This window comes from Marmota flaviventris, chromosome 4 (genome assembly GCF_047511675.1).
Source record: "Marmota flaviventris isolate mMarFla1 chromosome 4, mMarFla1.hap1, whole genome shotgun sequence".
NCBI classification, from domain to species: Eukaryota; Metazoa; Chordata; class Mammalia; order Rodentia; family Sciuridae; genus Marmota; species Marmota flaviventris.
This window is the reverse complement of record NC_092501.1, coordinates 126309364-126328221: the sequence shown is the minus strand read 5'-3', so window position 1 is coordinate 126328221 and position 18858 is coordinate 126309364. Positions and strand designations below refer to the sequence as shown.

General features: G+C 31.2%; 1 protein-coding gene across 6 annotated transcripts in view; it reads left to right on the top strand.

The window, feature by feature from the left end:
- Zc3h13 (zinc finger CCCH-type containing 13) overlaps nucleotides 1–18858 on the top strand; it is an 81178-nt gene that overhangs the window by 14417 nt on the left and 47903 nt on the right. For all 6 annotated transcript variants that reach the window (XM_071611496.1, XM_071611495.1, XM_071611494.1 and 3 more), the window contains exons 5-6: nucleotides 13106–13214; nucleotides 18453–18592. In XM_071611496.1, coding sequence (XP_071467597.1) covers nucleotides 13106–13214; nucleotides 18453–18592 — 249 coding nt within the window. The remainder of the gene's footprint in view (nucleotides 1–13105; nucleotides 13215–18452; nucleotides 18593–18858) is intronic.

Sequence of the window (18858 nt, the reverse complement as noted above, 5' to 3'; positions counted from 1 at the left end):
ATTTAAAAAAACATTTTCTAATCTAAGATCACAAAGATTTATATTATGTTTTCTTCAAACAATTTTATAGTTATAGCTTTTAAATTTAAGTCTTTGGTACATTTTGTGCTAATTTTTAAATATAGGAAGGGTCCATCTTCATTCTTGTACAAGTGGATATTCAGTTATCCCATATTATAATTTTTTTAATGAAAGCTATTGAGTTGTATAAGCAGCAACCTCTTTGATAGTTTCAGATACATAGATGTGTTCTATCATCGTTATTATTATTATTTTGTGGTGCTGGAATTGAACCTAATCCTTATGCATGCAAAGTACACACTCTACTACTGAGCCGCATCCCTAGCCCTGACTCCAAGATATATAGAAGCTTTCTGTGATTATTTTTGATCCATAATTTAAAAACAAACAAAAATAATAGTTTCATATAAAGATTTTCTGGTATCTAAAATAATGCAATTTAAATTGTGTAGATTTCTTAACACCTTGTGTGATACAATAGTACAGTTTTAGAAATCTTAAATAATAATTTCCAGAAAGGTATTAAATTCCTTAAGAGGGGAGATCATTTTCAGAACACATATTTTGACATTCTATCCTTAATCCATGAAATCATTATTTGTGGGTTAGGCATTAAGCTTGTGTATTGTATTTTGAAATAATATATAATGGATGAATTTTCTGAACCGTTGGTAAATGTTTAAAAACTACGTAGAGGAAAGCCATGCCTTGTAGTATTTATAAATTTCTTTGGTGTAAATACTCCCATAATGGTCAATTTGAAGTTATCAGAGAGATATCACTGAATGCGTAATTGGGAAGAGAGGCTAAGTATCACACTATTATGTAATAAATACTGTATTCCCACTATCTATATTAGATATATGCACACACACACAATGTAAATAATCTGAAGAGTAAAATATACTAAAATATTCAAGAAATGAATTCTGAGTAATTAACTACCTTTGTTTTTAATATAATTTGTTATTTATAATTTAATTTTTAATCATGACTTTTTAATTATGGCTAAAAATTTAAGTCAGCTCTTACAAATTTGTACAAACTGCCTCCAGCATATTCCTAGATTAACTTGATTAGCATAAGGGACAGAGACATCTGGAATTTGTACTTTGAGCGTTTATTTTGGGCATTGTTGTTTAAACTCAATATTGTCAGTTTCCTTACCTATAAAATGGAGGTTTTGGCTTTGTCAATGTGTTGTTGTAAAGAAAATGTATGTAAAACAACATGGTTGACTATACAATGTTGACTATTTAATAAATGGCATATATTGATATTAAAGTGGCTTTTAGCTTTTTCTCTAATGTAAATTGACTTAAAGCTCTTGATAGAGGATGAATGTGAGCATTGGAGATGTAGGTTGTGAATGTGTATCTAAATATAAATGTATTTTGTAACATAAAGGCATATATGTTCACCATATCAAATTAGTAGAGGGCAAGATAGGTGTTTTGCTAAGACATTTAAAGCCAGATTCATGCTTTTCCTAGATAAGAAATTCCTCAAAGACATCAGACTTCTATGTGTATCTAAGGGATAGTTAAGAGTTTGAGGAGTAATCAGGTTTTAGGAATTCACAGTCTAAATGTACAGAAAACTGTTTATAAACTAGAATACCAGTGTTTCAGTTTTTGGGCATGCTGTATATAGCAGATTAACAGGCACTTTCCATTTTCATGGTGCATTCATTTTGCAGCACATGCGACTGTTGATCTTCATGTGATGAATTCCTTTAGGAAGATCAGATTTATTTTAGGTAAAGATAGCAGTGGCATAGATAATATAGGCATAGCTGAGATGGGATGCATGTGATTTTCAGCAAGTTAACTATAATCTCACCCCTTCTGTGTTACTGATTCAAGTCTGATATGTCTAAATTATGAGGTTGATAGATAACCTCTGATTTTGTAAGGAGACAAATTCGTGAATAAATAAATTATAATTCTGTAGCATATGTTAGTATGCCAGAGAAGTATTAGCAAAATGCACAATGGAGAGAATAAATAATTACTTGAAAACCAGGGAGCACTACTCAGAGGGAACTGACATTTGCCCTGGGTATTAAAGGATAGATAGGTGAATGGAGGTGGCAAGGAAGAGGAAACCCTGATACAATAATGGTAAGGAGTTTTGAAGGACTAATGTGTTTGAGAAACCCTGAAGCTGTTTGCCTAGGGTTTAGGTACTATAGTATATGGATGTAAAATGAGGGATGAAGAAGTAGTCCGGATTGTGACTGGTTTTGTGTGTCATGCTAATGGTTTGACAATAGAGAAAAGAAATTTATATGCTAGGAGATCTGTCTTATTCACCAATTTACTTTCATCCAGAGCCTGGAACTAGTAAGGTGACTTGATGAAAAGAGGTTCTGATGTACCCCTAGATTTGAGAACCTCTAGTGGTCTAGGATCTGTGATGTCCATGGTGGCTAGTCTGAATTGAGATGTACTATAATTGCAAAATACACACTGAATTTCAGAGATGTAGTATGAAAAGAAAACAAAATACCTCATTTTTTAATATTGGATTATATGTTGAAATGTCAGTAGTTTGGATCTATTGGATTAAATAAAATATATTATCAACATTTGGCTGTTGTTGAGATGCTGGTGACTGAACCCAGAACCTCCTAGATTCTAGGCAAGCACTCTACTACTGGACTACATCTCCAGCCCTTTATAAATTTTATTTTGAGACAGGATCTCTTAAGTTCCCAGAATGGCTTTGAACTTTCAATTCTTCTGCCTCAGCCGCCTGAGTAGCTGGGTTTATAGGTATGTTCCACAATGCCTGGCTTTATTATCAATATTTTAATTTTACCTGTTCTATTTTTCTTTTTAACATGGTAATGAAAAATGTAAAGTCACCTGTGCATTTATATTACATATTTGTATTGGAAAGGGCTACTCTAGTTGATACGAACAGAACTTAACATAGTGGACCTAACCTTGAGTCAGGGGGCCTATTTAAAGTACAGTCTGTAGGGAATTGATAATTTTAATGAATGTAGTGAACTTTTGAAATATAGTTAGTGAATTGTGCTGTTTTCTATAACAATCTTGTGATTTTGTGAAATTTAAGCATAATAGAGAAATTAGCATCGAAACCAAAATTAGACCCCTGACTATAAAGTCGAGAAGAATATTCAAGCATTTGATAAATAGATAAAATAGATGTTTATTTCAAAAGGAAGGTTTAGAAGATAAAGATGATAAGGCATAATTAGGCTGTGGGGGTCCTTTATCTCTTAGGAGAAGCTTTGTTGACTGCATTCAGGAAGAATTAAATGATTCATCTTCATGAAGAATAGCTAGTTTATTATCCCTTTGCTTACCTAAAATCTTATCTGTGAGCATATGGGCAAAGGCAGTGATCTGTTTATTTTCATATATTGATTTTTTTTCATTTTTTATTGTGGTAAAATATACATAATACTTTCCATTTTAGCTATTTTTGATGTGCAGTTCAGTGACATTAATTATATTTACATTTAGCATAACTGTCATCAAAATTAACAAAACTTCTTTATGATCTTTATTTTTACAGTCTTGAATTTTTTTGTAATCCAATTGAAATAGAATAATGTTACAGCTGATATTAATTTTTAATGTTAATTATTTTGAAAGATATTTTAAAAGATATATTTCTTTTTTTTTTAGAGAGAGAGAGAGAATTTTTTTTAATATTTATTTTTCAGTTTTTGGTGGACACAACATCTTTATTTTTATGTGGTGCTGAGGATCAAACCCAGCGCCCCGCGCATGCCAGGCAAGTGCGTTACCGCTTGAGCCACATCCCCAGCCCTATATTTCTTAATCTATGGTTTTAATGATTTTTTTCTGGTCCCTATAATCATTTTCAGAGATTTTTCTTTTGCAACTTCAAAATAATGTTCCCTTTTCCTATCTGCTGTTTTTGTCAGTTGCTTTGGTTTCCTACCCCAACCTGATTACTTATCTTAAGCAGAGGATCTATTTAGGCTTGATATTTATCCTGGATCAATAATCAATCAGATTATTTTTTTCTGATCTTAGTTTGTAGGTGGATCTCAAGGTGAATCTGATTACCATCTTCCAGGCTATTCCAGGTGTCTTTTAGGAAACCATCTTACTTTGACTTTGCATGTTTACTTCAGCAGCACATATACTAAAATTGACTTTGCACTCTATGGTAGAGCTTTTCTTACCCTTAATTGCCAGCTTCTTTCCTGTTCTGAATCAAAAATTAATTTCTACATAGAAGCTTATTGTCTCTGGGAACTGTCTTCCAGGATATATTCATAATTATTAGTTTTGCTTCACAAACTCCTATCCAGCTCTCTTCCTTCTCCCACCCCCTAGTCTATTACTTTGCTCTTTTTGCACATCGTGATACTTTTAACTAGATTTGAAAAAAATGGCCCTGACTAGGGAAGGGGACAGTAGTATAAACACTGTACTTATTAGGACTTGTGTAGTGTTAGATTTTTTAAGTTAGAAGGCCATAACACTGCTATTAACTATATCCTGAATGTCTTTACCTTGCTTTTTAATCAGTACAATAAATGTACCTGCCATTGGATGTGTCACAAGTTAGGGTGAGAATCAAGTGAGAAAGTACACATGAAAATTCTTTGGAAAGAATAAAGCATAGTATCAATGCAAAAAAGGGATAATAGTCACCAAATCAGCAATTAGGAATCTGATTGTTATAGGGATAAATAGATCGAATGTTTATTTCAAAAGAAAGGTTTAGAAGAGAAAGATAGGAGCATAAGTAGCATTACAAAAATTTGGTAATGAATGTATGGTATAGGATAGTTATTTTTTTATTGTAGATACAAATTTTTATTTCTTAAGGGGAAAATACATGCTATTCCTTGTCATTAAACAACATTTATTATGTTCCCAAATTTCATCAGGAATTTAAAAAGGTACAGTATGGACATCTTGTCTTTTTCTTACTATATGGGCCTTAGCTAAAGTTCTGAAAGCATGTGAGTTGGAATCATTTGAAGGTTTGCTTGTTCACTCATAAGTCTGGTAGTTGATGCTAGCTTTCAGCTGGAGACTTTGGTTTGTTTTTATGTCGTCCCTTTCATGTGGATAGCTTGGGCTTCCTCAAAGTCTAATGGATGGATTCCAAGGGTAAACCAAAAGGCAGGGGACAGACAGATACATGTAGGTACATACACAACCACAGACCACATAACAAGAAATGGCAAGTGTGTACATGTACCCTGTTCCTCTGATTGAAGAATGGTATTAGAATCCAAAATCTGGTTTATTGCTACTGGGGCTGTTATTTCTTTCAGGCCCTCTCAGCTGAAAGAGCAAAGAAATTCGTAGGTATTCTAACTTATATAAATAAATCTAGTAACCATCTGTATGTATATTAAGCTAATCATCAGTTCTTTACAATGCCTCTTCAACATTAATCCATTACTACTATTATATTTTTTAAGCCCAAATGCCCGCTTAGCTCTGAGAGATCTTTGTGTTGGATCCTGAGCTTTTTAAAAATTTTTATTGAGGTATAATTTGTAAAAAAATAAAATGTTTTCATTTTAAGTATACAGTTTGGTTCTTGACAGATGTACACTGTTTCCTAACCACAACCACACTCAAGATATAGAACATTTCTATCATCCCAGACTGTATCTTTTATGCCCTTTTGTAGTAGTTCCCTCCCAAACTTGTTCCTGACACCCTCTGACATGTCACTGCATTGGGCTTATATATATTTCATGTCTTAATTCTTTCAGAATAATACTTTTGAAATTCAGCCACATTGCTGGTTGTGTCAGTTCCTCTTATTGCTGATTAGGATGCTATTATATGAATATCAAGATTGGTTTATCCATTCGCCAGTTATTTGGATTATTATTTGTTTTCAGCTATTATAAATAAAACTGCTATGAACATGTAAGTAGGTTTTTGTGGGAACATACGTTTTCTTTGTATAAGTACTTAGAAGTAGAATGGTATATCATATGATATGTAAAAATTTGTCTTTTTAAGAAATTTCTTAAATAATTTTTCAGAGTAGTTGTTTCATTTTACATTTTCATCCACAGTAAATGAGTTTTTTTTTTTTTTTTTTTTAATTCTTACCAATACTTGGCATTTTTGGTCTTTTTCATTTTAGCTATTTGAGTTACATGTGTTTTAATTCGTACTTCTTGATGATTAGTCATGTTGATCATCTTTTATTATGTTACTTGGCTATTTGTATATCTTATGTATTGTATGTCTTTTATTGATCATTTGTTTATCTATTTACATCTTTTCCTCATAAATTAATGTCTTCATCTAATGAATTTATAATTCTTATATTCTTGATAGCAGTTCTTAGTGAGATCTATGTATTGCAAACATTTCCCCAGTGTGTGGCTTGCCTTTTCATTCTCTTTTATTATCATTTTTGTTTCTTTCAAATGTCTTTCCACCTTGATGAAGTCCAGTGATACTCTTTTGTTTTAGTTAGCTTTTTTGTTGCTACAACCAAAAGATCTGACAAGAGCAACTAAAGGAGGAAAATATTATCATGGTGCTCATGGTTTCAGTTGTCTTAATCCATAAAAGGCTGGCTTCATTTCCTGGGGCTTGAGATTATGCAGAACATCATGGTCAAAGAAAGTGGCTCATGATATGACAGTCAGGAAGCAGGGAGAGCTCTGCCCAATAAGGGCAATATATGAACCCCAAAAGCATGCTCTCAGGGACCCACCTCCTCCAGGCACAGCTACCTGCTACAGTTACCACTCAGGTAATCTTTTCAGGAGATTAATTCACTGATTGAGTAAAGGCTTTCATAATCCAATAATTTAATTTTACCTCTGAACCTTCTTACATTGTCTCACATGAGCTTTTGGGGGATACCTTAGATTTAAACCATAATACCTTTGTTGTTTTAACACCAGCTTAGTAGTCTTTGATAGTTCTGTTGTTTCTATTATCATGTGTCCAGGCATACTCTCTATTTGAAATCAGCCATTTTCCCCTTGAAGTTTCTTGTTCCTTTTACTGAGAGACATTTCAAGACCACTGTGTACTGGGAAGCTTATTGCTATTACATTATTCATTGTTTTTATTGCTTTTCATTAAGCATACTTAGAAAATATATATGTATCATCTCTTCAAAAAAAAAAAAACAGAATCATGCTCAAATAATTCAGACTTAGGATTCCAGGGCTTCTATTTAATTTCTTTGATTTTACAGTTATCTGTAGATTTTTCTCTTAATGCTGAAAATTTTGGTCCCTTTTGACACTGATTTTATTTATTTTTTTTATAATTTTTTGTTGTAGATGGATACCTTTATTTTATTTTTATGTGGTGCTGAGGATCGAATCCAATGCCTCACACGCGTGAGGCAAGCACTCTGCCACTGAGCCACAATCCCAGCCCCGATTTTATTTATTTTAATATTATATTTAATAGTCCCAGAATAGCAATTAAGAATTTTATTACCTGTATGATTCTGAAAACAGTCACTTAAATAGTTCTTGTACATGTTGTTAAACCACCAAATTGATATATAGGTGGGTTAATTTATTTGAGTGAATTCAAATTTAGATCTACGAAACAGTCTACATTAAAAAAAAAAAGTCTAACTTCCATCCTTTGATCACTCTTCCCTGTAGGTAATCACTTTCATTAGCTTTTTATTATCTTGCTACTTACATATGAGTATGTGTATGCATGTATGATATATATTTATACACATACCTATATTTGTGTATTTGAACACAGTTGTCATCTTCTTGTACTTAAATAAAAGGTAGCATGTTTTATACATTTTTCTTCACTTGCAATTTTTTTTACTTAATGCTGTATCTAGGTGATCTTTCCATAGCAATATGTAGGGCTATTTCTCAATCATTTTTGCTGTTTATATTACACATTATTTAACTTTTTCTATTTGAAAAATATAGGTTATTTTAGTCTTACTACTATGTAGAGCTGCAGTGGATGACTGTGCACTTGTCATTTTGTATTTTATTTGTGTCTTTGGGAAAGATACATTTCTAGAAATGGGATTGCTATGTCAAAGGATTAATGTCTGTATAGCTAAATAATGACAAATTTCTTATCAGAGTCATTTGCACTATTACCAGTAGTACATGACAGTACCTGTTTATTTCTCCTTGGCCTTCTTAGTGTGTATTGTCAGACTTGTATTTTGCCAGTTTGATAGGAGAAACATGGCTATCAGTATAGTTTTAATTTTCTCTTACTTTGTTCTCTTCATGTTATTTAAGTATAATTTTTGTGAACTCTGTCTCTGTCTCCTGTCCATTCCCTGCCCCACTCCCTGCCCCTTTTTTTGGTGGTGGGTTGCTTGTCTCTATTTCTAAACCCATTTTAGGGATACAGATTGGATATCCCTTATCCCAGTTTTGGACCAGAAATGTTTGGAATTTTGGATTTTTATGAATTTGGGGATATTTGCTTATATATAATAAGACATTTTGGGGATGGGACCCACATCTGAACATGAAATCATGTAAAGATATATACGTGTTTATGAAGCCTGAAGGTAATTTTACACAATATTTCCTGCTTGCCTCTTTGTATTCATGTTACGTGAGGTCAGAATTTTTCACGTATGGTATCTTGTTAGTGCTCAAAAAGTTTCAGATTTTGGAGCTTTTCAAATTTTAGATTTTTGGATTCGGGATACCAATCTGTAATATAATAAAATAATAATTTGTTTATGTTATCAAATACGGTAATTTCATTTGTCTTTTTTTTAAAAAAATGGACTGTGTTTTTGGAACACTTTTAGGTTCATAGCAAAATTGAAGAAAGTATGGAGATTTCTCATACCCTCTCTTTCTGCACATATGCAGCTCCCTAAGCCCCATCAGTATCTCACCCCATAGTTTTGAATTTGTTACAATCAATGAAATTATTGACAAATCATTTTCACTTTAAAAACATAATATACGTTTGGCTTTATTGTCTTATCCATTTGCCTGCTGAAGGACATGTTGTTTGCTCCTAAGTTTTGGCAATTAGAAACAAGTCTGTAATAGACATCTGCATGCAGGGTTCTATGTGAACCTACATTCCTAACTTCTTTGGGTAAATACCAAGTAATTTTATTGCTGGATTTTACAAAAGATGTGTGTTTAGTTTTCTAGAAACTGCCAAACTCCTGGCATGGTGGCACATATCCAGCAATTCAGGAGGCTGAGGCAGAAGGATTGCAAATCAAAGCCAAACAGGGCACTTTAGTGAGACCTTATCTCAAAAAATAGAAAGTACTCGGGATATAGCTCAGTTGTAGAGTACCCCTGGATTCAATTCCCAGTTTGGGGTGTGGGGGTACACCTGCTTAAATATTTTTCAAATTGACTGTATTGTTTTGCATTCACACTAGCAATGAATGAGTTCCTGTTGCTTCACAACTCATCAGCACTTGATGTTATCAGTATATTGAATTTTGACTACATTTAGATACCACTATACTACGGGTAGTGATTTCTATTATTGTTTTATTTTTAGTTCCTTCAATGACATACCATGTTGAACATCTTTTCATATGCTGATTTGCCAGCTGATAAAAGCATGTGTTCAGGTCTTTGATGGAGTTTTCATTCGGGTTGGTTTCTTGTTGAATTTTAAGAATTCTTTATATTTTGGATCAGCTGTCCCTTGTGAATATTTTCTATTGGTCTTTGACTATTTTATTCTCTTGACAATATTTTTCACAAAGCAGAAATTATAAATATTAATGAAGTCCAGCTTTCAGTTGTTTATTTCATGGATGGTGCCTTTGATATTACACTTAAAATATTATTGCCATACCCAAGATCATTTAGATATTTTCTTCTTATCTCTAGGAGTTTTAGTTGTGCATTTTACATTCAGGTCTGAGATCTGTTTTTAGTTAATTATTGTGAAGCATGTAAGGTGTGTCTAGATTCACTTTTTTTTTTTTTTTTTGCACGTAGGTGTCCAGTTATTCTAGCAGCATTTGTTGAAAGACTGTTCTTTCTCTACACATTTGTCTTTGTTCTTTTTTCAAAGATCAGTTGATTATTTCTCTATAGATCTATTTCTGGGCACTTTTTAAAAAATATTTGTACATTGTGTCAATTGATATCACACTATATTGATTACTCTAGCTTTGTATTAAGTCTTGAAGTCCAGTAGTGTCAATGTACTACCTTTGATCTTTAGTTTTATAGGCTATTCAGAGTCTCCATAAAAACTTTAGAATCAGTTTGTCATATATCTACAAAGTAACTTGCTTGGATTTTGATGTGGGTTGTGTATAATCTATATATCAATTTTGGAAGACTGACATATAGATAATATGGAATCTTTAATTTGGAGTATCATGTTTTATTGAAACATTGGCAGATTAATATAGAGAAGATGGCAGAAAAATTAGGAGTGTGAAAATCATGAAATGTGTATGTATAATAAACATTGTTTTTCTTTGGCCTTTGGTCTAGTATAAGATGTTGAAGAGTTTCTGTAGCAGTTTTCAAATATTTAAAGGGCTAGCATGTGGAAGAAGTGTTGATTTTGTTTTGCATGATTCCAGAGATAAGAACTAGTCCTAAAGAAAAATTTCCTTCATGAGATGGGAGGTTGGATTATTTGATTCACAAAGGCTCCTAACATTTTATTATTTAGTTACTAGTTCACTTATTATAGTATTGGTTCTCAATGCTTAGCCTCAAGACTTCCATTTATTTCACATTCTTACTGTCTTAAAATGAAAGTCATAATGAACATAATCTGCTCACACATATAATGTTCAAGAAAAATGTGTATAATAGTATTAAAATAGAAGTGAAATAAAAGTTATTTAAAAACCCATAATTATTTATTACATTTCTGAAATCCAAGAAACATAGACTAATGTTTTTCCTAAGTTAGGAAGACTTACTTGGTAGCAAAACTTAATTGAAACAACCTAATTATAGTCTTTATACAATTGGTGAATTCCTGTTTTTTTTTTAAAAAGTATTAGAATGTTTGATCACAGGCTGCTGCTACCCTACTGTCAGTGTTAATATGCTTGGAAATTCAGAATAAATTCTGAAATATCTGGTGCTAAATGTTGTAGTTCTTTAACAAGTATTTAAGCTTGTGTATGTTCCAAGATGACTAATTACAGAAAATAAAGTTGTCCAAAGATTATGCTTCAATTAATATGTTTGAATTTAAGAGAAGATAACAAACTATTCTATTGAAGAAATACAGGAATGTTAAAGTAAACCATGGTATATGTGACTAGTAATACCAGATTCTGTTTCTTTGACTATAAAACAAAGGGTAAAATAACTTATTTGATAAAGGAATAACATGCCTGAACAAGTTATATGTTGTCAAAGTAGAGAAAATGAGGAAATATGATTTTCTTTTAAATGAGTAGGCTTTTCTAATAAGTGTTATCAAAGTAATTTCCTATATTATGATTTGAAGCAGTATAGTGACAAATTATTAGGAAATTATCTTTTAACTTGAAATTCCATCACATATTGAAGCTGCAGGTAGTCTGTAGTGTTTAATAATAGATGTTATTAAGACATGGACAACTCAAAAATTACATAATGTCAATATAAGATACTTATGAAATATTTACATAAATAATGAAATTTATTATTCATTTCATTGTTGTTTCTAAATATGCTAAAAATCTGTGTTACAATGTAAAACATTTTGTCTGTTTTATGATACAGTACTTCTGCTCTGAATCCTTTTTCAACTAAATTTGTAGTCGGGTAATTACACTTTAGACAGAAAGCACAAAGTATTTTATTTATTAATTTAGAAATAATGTCTTCTAACATGTTTTTGGGATAGGTATGTACTAATATATATTTTTAGTGGGTTTAATGAACAGTATTCAAAAGTTGCATGGAATATAGGACAGTCCTTCATTGATGTTCCACATATTATGATTAAAATTAGATTGTGTTCCTTTATTTCCTTTTGTTTTCTGTACAAATAATTGCCCATTTTCTTTTCTTGACCCTTTACATTTTCCCATGGCAGTTTTGTCATATAATCTCTTAATAATTTGTATCAAAAAGACACAAGACTAAAAAAAATAATAATAATTTGTATCAGCCTATATTAGTCTTGCCAACTGTATATGTTATTTTGCAACTAATTCTTACAGCATAACTTTATACCTAAATATGTAAAATTGAGAGGCAGTTATGTAAGAAATCTTTAAAAAAGTAAACTCCAAAAAGAAATTGATTGTGTTTTGGGCAGCCAAATTATATCACTGGTAATGCTTAGAAATTAGTTTGAACACATAATGTTATTTACTTTCATTATCTTGTGTATTATAGATTTTTAATAAAAGTGAGAATTTCACTGTGGTGGAATGATAAGAGATACATGACACTGGTTATTTTCTTGCCACCTAGTAAAATGTGGTTTGGAATCTTATATAATAGGATCTTGAATTTTATAAGTTCAATTACTGTTGGCCTGTTTTGTGTAGGCTACTGTTACACCTAGTGTTCCAAATGTAAAATCTGTCTTTTAACTATCGTAGTAAGGACTAATTTATTATCTGTTTTAACTAACATTTGGTTTCATCAAAATAAATAAAATCTCTTTTTGGAAAGCCTTTATAGAATCATTAAATGAGTTTGATTTATCCTTAGGTATGCAGGAAAGTGGATACTATTTTAGTGTATAAATCCTAGATTGATGATTTTTGAACATCTACTATAAATAGCTGAGTTTTTTTTTATTTTTAAATGTGGTCACTTACAAACCTTTTCCATTGTATTTTATCCGTTTTAAACTGTCGTTTCCCAAATGATTTCCCATAGAAACTTAGCAATTTTAATAAACTTAGTTTTTTAAATAAAGTTTTAGATTTATATTGTGTTTTCTAAATCTTAGCTGCTTACATTTACTAAATTGCTGTTCTTTTATAGTCTTATCATTTTGGTGCTGTACTAGAACTTAATTGTTCCTCTGTTCTTATGATAAATGATTATTTACAAAACTGATTCTTTAATGAAACAAGGATGACTGAAATTAAAATACTGTGTATTACAATTACCTTAAATATTGTTCAAAAATACACTAATCTGTGGGTATGTACTTTTTAGAAAGAATCTTCAAGAGGGAGGCATAGGGAAAAAGAAGACATAAAAATCACCAAGGAGAGAACTCCAGAAAGTGAAGAAGAAAATGTAGAATGGGAAACTACTAGAGATGGTGAGTTTCAGAATCTTTGCTTACCTGATAAATTCTTGATTATTCACTTTTTAGACGTTTTATAGGCTTTAAAACATTTTTCAAGGCTGAACAAGATGGTGCACGCCTGTAATCCCAACTAATCAGGGGGCTGAGGCAGGAGGATCGTAAATTCTGAGCCAGCCTGGGAAACTTGGTGAGACCTTATCTCAAAAAATAAATAAAATGTAGCTTGGTGGTAGAGCATTTCTGGGTTCAATCCCTAATTTAGCCAAACAACAAAAACAAAAACCAATCACTTGTTAACTGTGATCTCTCCATTGTTTCAGAATTATCATATTGATATGTTTCTAACTATCAGAGTTGTAAGATAGATACTGCATAGGGTAGCGGTTCAAAAGCAGAAAAAAGTTTGCAATACATATTTAAACTTCATCGTCCTAGGTTTCTCTTTAAAATTTTATTGTGCAGTTTCATAGTCCTTTGATTTATTACATTTGTAAATTTTTAAATTCCTCAATACTAAAGTTAAAAAATTAAATTTATGTTGTTTTACATAAAATATTTTAAAATGACATTTTTAAATCTTAAATACTTGGGGAAATTATTTCCAAGAAATTTGACTTTCTTTTTTTCAGAAGAAATTAGTCACATGATAATTGAATCCTGGAATTTATTCATGAAAATTAGCAAAATCATCTTTGAGTAATGTCTTAACAAATAAGTATTTTTCCATACCATGAATGTTCTCTTTTCTCCACTTCTTTTATGTTCCAGAAGGTGAGCACTCTAACCTCATGCTCCCAGTTCTAGAGAGGGAACTCTACACTTGTTGAGTGCATTGGATATGCTGGACATTTTAATATAATTTCTGTTCTCATTCAGTAGCTATGTTATTCTACTTTCAGATGACAAAATTAAAGAGCTTAAGAATTTTAACAGCTTTTTCAGTAGTAAGCTGAAAACTTACACCAGGGTTTAGAAAACTACACCATATGGACTGTTGCTTGTTTATATTTTTGAAAATAAACTTTTAAAATTGGAACATAGCCATATCAATTTGGCTGCATATTACTTTTGGGGGACAGTGGCTGATTTGAGTGAGTCCTTGTGACAGAGATCCAAGAGCTTGCATGTCTAAGATATTTATTACTGTATTTCAGAATGATCTCTGAAATAGACCAAGACTTGAAAAGTACCCTATAGGTCTCTCCACTAATTGGAACATCAGTACTTAATAAGGAACAGTACAGTTTGCTCAAAAGTTATTTCTATGAAAGAATAAGAAACTTCTTTATGATTAGTTCATTGGCTTTATAATCTAATTTAATACTATGTCTATAAAATTACAATAATTAGTTGATACTATTTATCTTCCTCTTATTCCGTGTTAAGAGACCTTCCTCCTGTTGTATAAAGTTAATATATTCCCTTGTATTCTAAATCTGATTTCTTCTTACCTCAGCAATTATGTTTATTTGTTATACATTCATGGCCATATCTCTAACATTCCTTTTCTTACTATTAGCTACTACCCTGCTTATTTCCACTTAATAGCTAAATTCTTCAAAGAGAATGGACTGTTGAATGTACCTTATATCTGCCTTTTCACCTGATACTTAGTATACAGTTTTCTGCCCCACCTCTCCACTAAAACTCTTCTTCAAGGTTACTAATAACCTCTTTGCTAAATGGAGACATACTTGTCTCTATCTCAGAGTAACTTTCTACCGCATTTGACATATCTTAGAGCTCCTGTCCTGAAAAAAGACTCTTTTGCTTGGCTTCCATCTGTCACTCTTCAGATTTTTGTCTTCCTGTTCAAGTCTTTCAATCATATAGAAGCTCCTTGTATTTTGTCCCTTGTTTATTGATTTCTAATGTTTTCCGCTTAACTCTCTCTTCTTTAAAAAAAAAAAAAAACAACAAAGTGATTTTTTAATATATATATATATTTTTTTCAGTTGTCTATGGACCTTTATTTTATTTATTTATGTGTGGTGCTGTGAATCGAACCCAATGCCTAACACATGCCAGGCATTTACTACTTTACTACTGAGCCACAACCCCAGCCCTAAAGTGGTTTTTTTTTTGAGACTTATTATAGGAAAAATATTTAGTAATAGTTTTACATATAAAATATGGTGATTTTTATATTTTTCTTTGGTTAATTGAATCTGAGAAATTTTAAAACTATTTATTAATCGTTTGATAATGACAATAATAAAACTAATATATTCTTTTATGCAAAATACTATTCTTTTACAAGGAAAAAATGTGAGGAAGTGGTAAGATTTTTTTTTACATGTTTTTACAAGGCATTTCAATGTCTGGCTTATTAATAGGATTCAGCTTAATTTTCATATCTGCTTCTGCATTCAGTCTGTTAAAGATATCACATCTGGAAAATTCTGTTATGTACTCGGGCGAATTAGTAAACTAGGCAAATAAGGTAGTATTATAGAAATAGTTTTGATTTTTTGAAATTGGGATGTCAGTTTACATTGGTAAAGTTGTTTTGGAATGCAGTTTGACCGTAGTGAAAACAGGTTGTACTTTTATTTGATTCAATAAATTGCAGTTTGAGAAATTTGTAATAAAAGAATACTGGTACTTGTCAATCAAGGTAGATGTTAAAATGTTCACTGAAGTCTTTCTGATAGCAAAATATTGAAAACAAACTGCACATCTCAGAACAAAACTGGTCAAGTAAGTTACAGTGTGTTCATAGTTTGAAAAGCTTTGAAGGTATTAAAATGAAGATGATTGGGCTTGATGTGTAACATGGGAAAATCCTGTTTATAAGGCAGTGTGTAGTTTTGGTTCTGTTGTTTAAGAAACTATAAGGGTTTATTTTTATGCGTTCAACCCTAAACTGTTACCATTGCAGTGATGATATTAGTGGAGGAACATAAGGAGAATTTCATATTTTACTGTGTACTCAGAATTGTGTAAGAGTGTAGCAGTGAGAATGTATCATAAATAAAAACAAAAGGAAATACTTAAATACTTATAGTCTTTAATTCTTATATATGTTTTTTATAAGTCTGGGGTTTTTTTCATGTAATAAATTTTAGTTGAAATACAATTGCTATTTTAAATGAGATAAATGTTAGAAGGCTTTTACTCCTATTAACAAAGATAGACATACTCACTTGTTTTGCTGCCACTAGAGATTGGGCATGTCCTTTATCTAAACAATACTGTAATTTTTAAAAATGGTTTCATAATACATAAAAGGCATATTTATATACATTTGCATTATTTTGTGTGTGAATTGCTTTGCCTGTGCTTCTGTTAATCAGTAAGATTATTTATAAAGAATAACAACCTTTTCTTTGTGTATACCTTTCAAATATATAATTAGAATATTTTCCCAATGACTTAGTCATTTTTACAATCAAGTTTTATAAGGTAATTATAGTGATAACCTTAGGCTATAAAATACACAAAGATACTTTTTAATTTATTGACTAATTTCAGGCTTCTCTCGTGAGTTCCATCTTATATTTTGTGCTTTCTGTTTTTTTCATCTTTTATAGATTAGGAAAAAATCTGAGTTTTGATTATAATAGATATGCATAAAGTTAAGTGCTTTTTGAGTAAAGGCTTGAGAGTTTTCCCTCTGGGAAAAATATGTTAGCTATAGCACATTGGCTTTGACATATATTTTAATAGCTCAGACCTTTCTTCCTTGATTGGGTGGTTGGGAATTGAGTACTTGAAAGCATCTTCTTGTTTCTTATATATGTTTCATACTGATAATATTTCCTGATAGTAGTTTTTAGATGGCTAAAGTGTTATTGATAATGTCTTCAAAACCACTGTTAATCATTTTCCTCAATTAATTACTCTTTCCTTTGTTTTACCCAGATGTTTGAATATGGAATTTTATTTAAGAACACAATGAAAACAGATCATTGAATCCTTTAATTCACTGATGTAAAGTGTCTCAATGGAGTACAAAATAGTAACTATAGATAGCTATTATTCATTTAGTTAAATTCAGTATCTCCATTTTATCATATAATAACTACATCACCTGGAATATTCAGGAGTTGCTCATTAACTGAAAACTTGATTTAATTTATTTTATAATTTTCTGAAATATTGTCATCGTACTCTAACGTGAGTAATCACGTTTGTCACACAGATTTAAATGTATAGCTACCCTCTGAATCCCTAAGCATGAATGGATGATATTATTTTAATGTATTTGAACTGTACATGACAATTATATCTATTTTCTTGTGATATATGTTTTCAAGTAGTCAAGTAGGACTTCTTGTCTTTATTGTACTTGAGTGTCTTCAAAAAAATTTTATTTTTTTTACCTCAGGTTAAGAAATGATCTAAAATGCTAAAAGTGTAGCTTGAAAAGGCACCTCAGCTGTGATCAGTGAAGCCCAACAGTGGTCATGGATTAGGAGAGAAGTCGCTGGATTCCTCTCTCCAAGCTTCTTGACATTTATGACACAGGAGGGTGAAGGGTGGGGTATCAATGCCAGCAGCCATTGAAAACCTCTTTATATTATAATAAAATAGATCTTCATACCACTCTCATTTTAATTTTTTTCTAAACTGAAAAAGATTGAATATGGAAAGATGTCATCAGATCCATTGAGAATTGACTGTTTTTAATACATGGACCTATAAGTCCTTAAAAATTAGCATATGAGTACATGTTAGTATTAAAATTTTCCAGCTTTAGTTTTAGATACAAATCAGTTGTCTTGAAAATAAAAATGATAAAATTATGGAAACAATGTTGTACTCCTAATTTAGCCTCACTTTAGTAATAAGTAAATCAAGGAGATCTCCACATTTCATGTAGCATGAAATATTGAAGGCGTTGGTATATTTAGTGCTTAGAAACTTCAGCTGAGTACTTCGCAGAGCTTTTCTTTATTATGCTACTGAGGATTGAATCCAGAACTTGATGCATACTAGGTAATGCCCTACCCCTGAGCTACATTGCCAGCTCTAACCAAAACAAACAAACAAAAAAAACCCTTTGGGCAACCCATATTACTTTTAGAAAATCCAGAAACCATAAAAATATGATTTTTTTAATAAAGAAATCAACCATGGTGATTTCAATCCTTCATGGCCCAAGATATTTCTTTAATTTTTAGAAGTATATTATTTTAATAAAAGAATCTGCCATTTAAATTTGTATAAAAATTAGTTGAAAAGCTGTAATTTTTATATAGATAATCATGATAGTTTCTGACTAGTAATGAAATTTTTGTTTTAAAGATTCTGATAATGGAGATATTAATTATGATTATGTTCATGAGTTGTCATTGGAAATGAAGCGTCAGAAGATTCAGAGGGAATTAATGAAATTGGAACAAGAAAATATGGAGAAGAGAGAAGAAATTATCATTAAAAAGGAGGTATCCTATTTATTGCAATATTCAAGTTAGTAATTAATATCAATATTGATGTTGCTTCAGAGAAATTAGCTGCTTGCTACATCCTAAATTTATATTAGGATACCAATACATTGATCAGCAGCTCACTGGGTATCAACTACTCCATATATGTTACTCATTTAATCTTCACATTAATCAATTAGATGGTAGGAAGTATTTGCTATTGAACAAAACTGAAACTTGCTTGCTAGAATCACCAGCTAACATAAAGTGGGGCTTAAGACTAC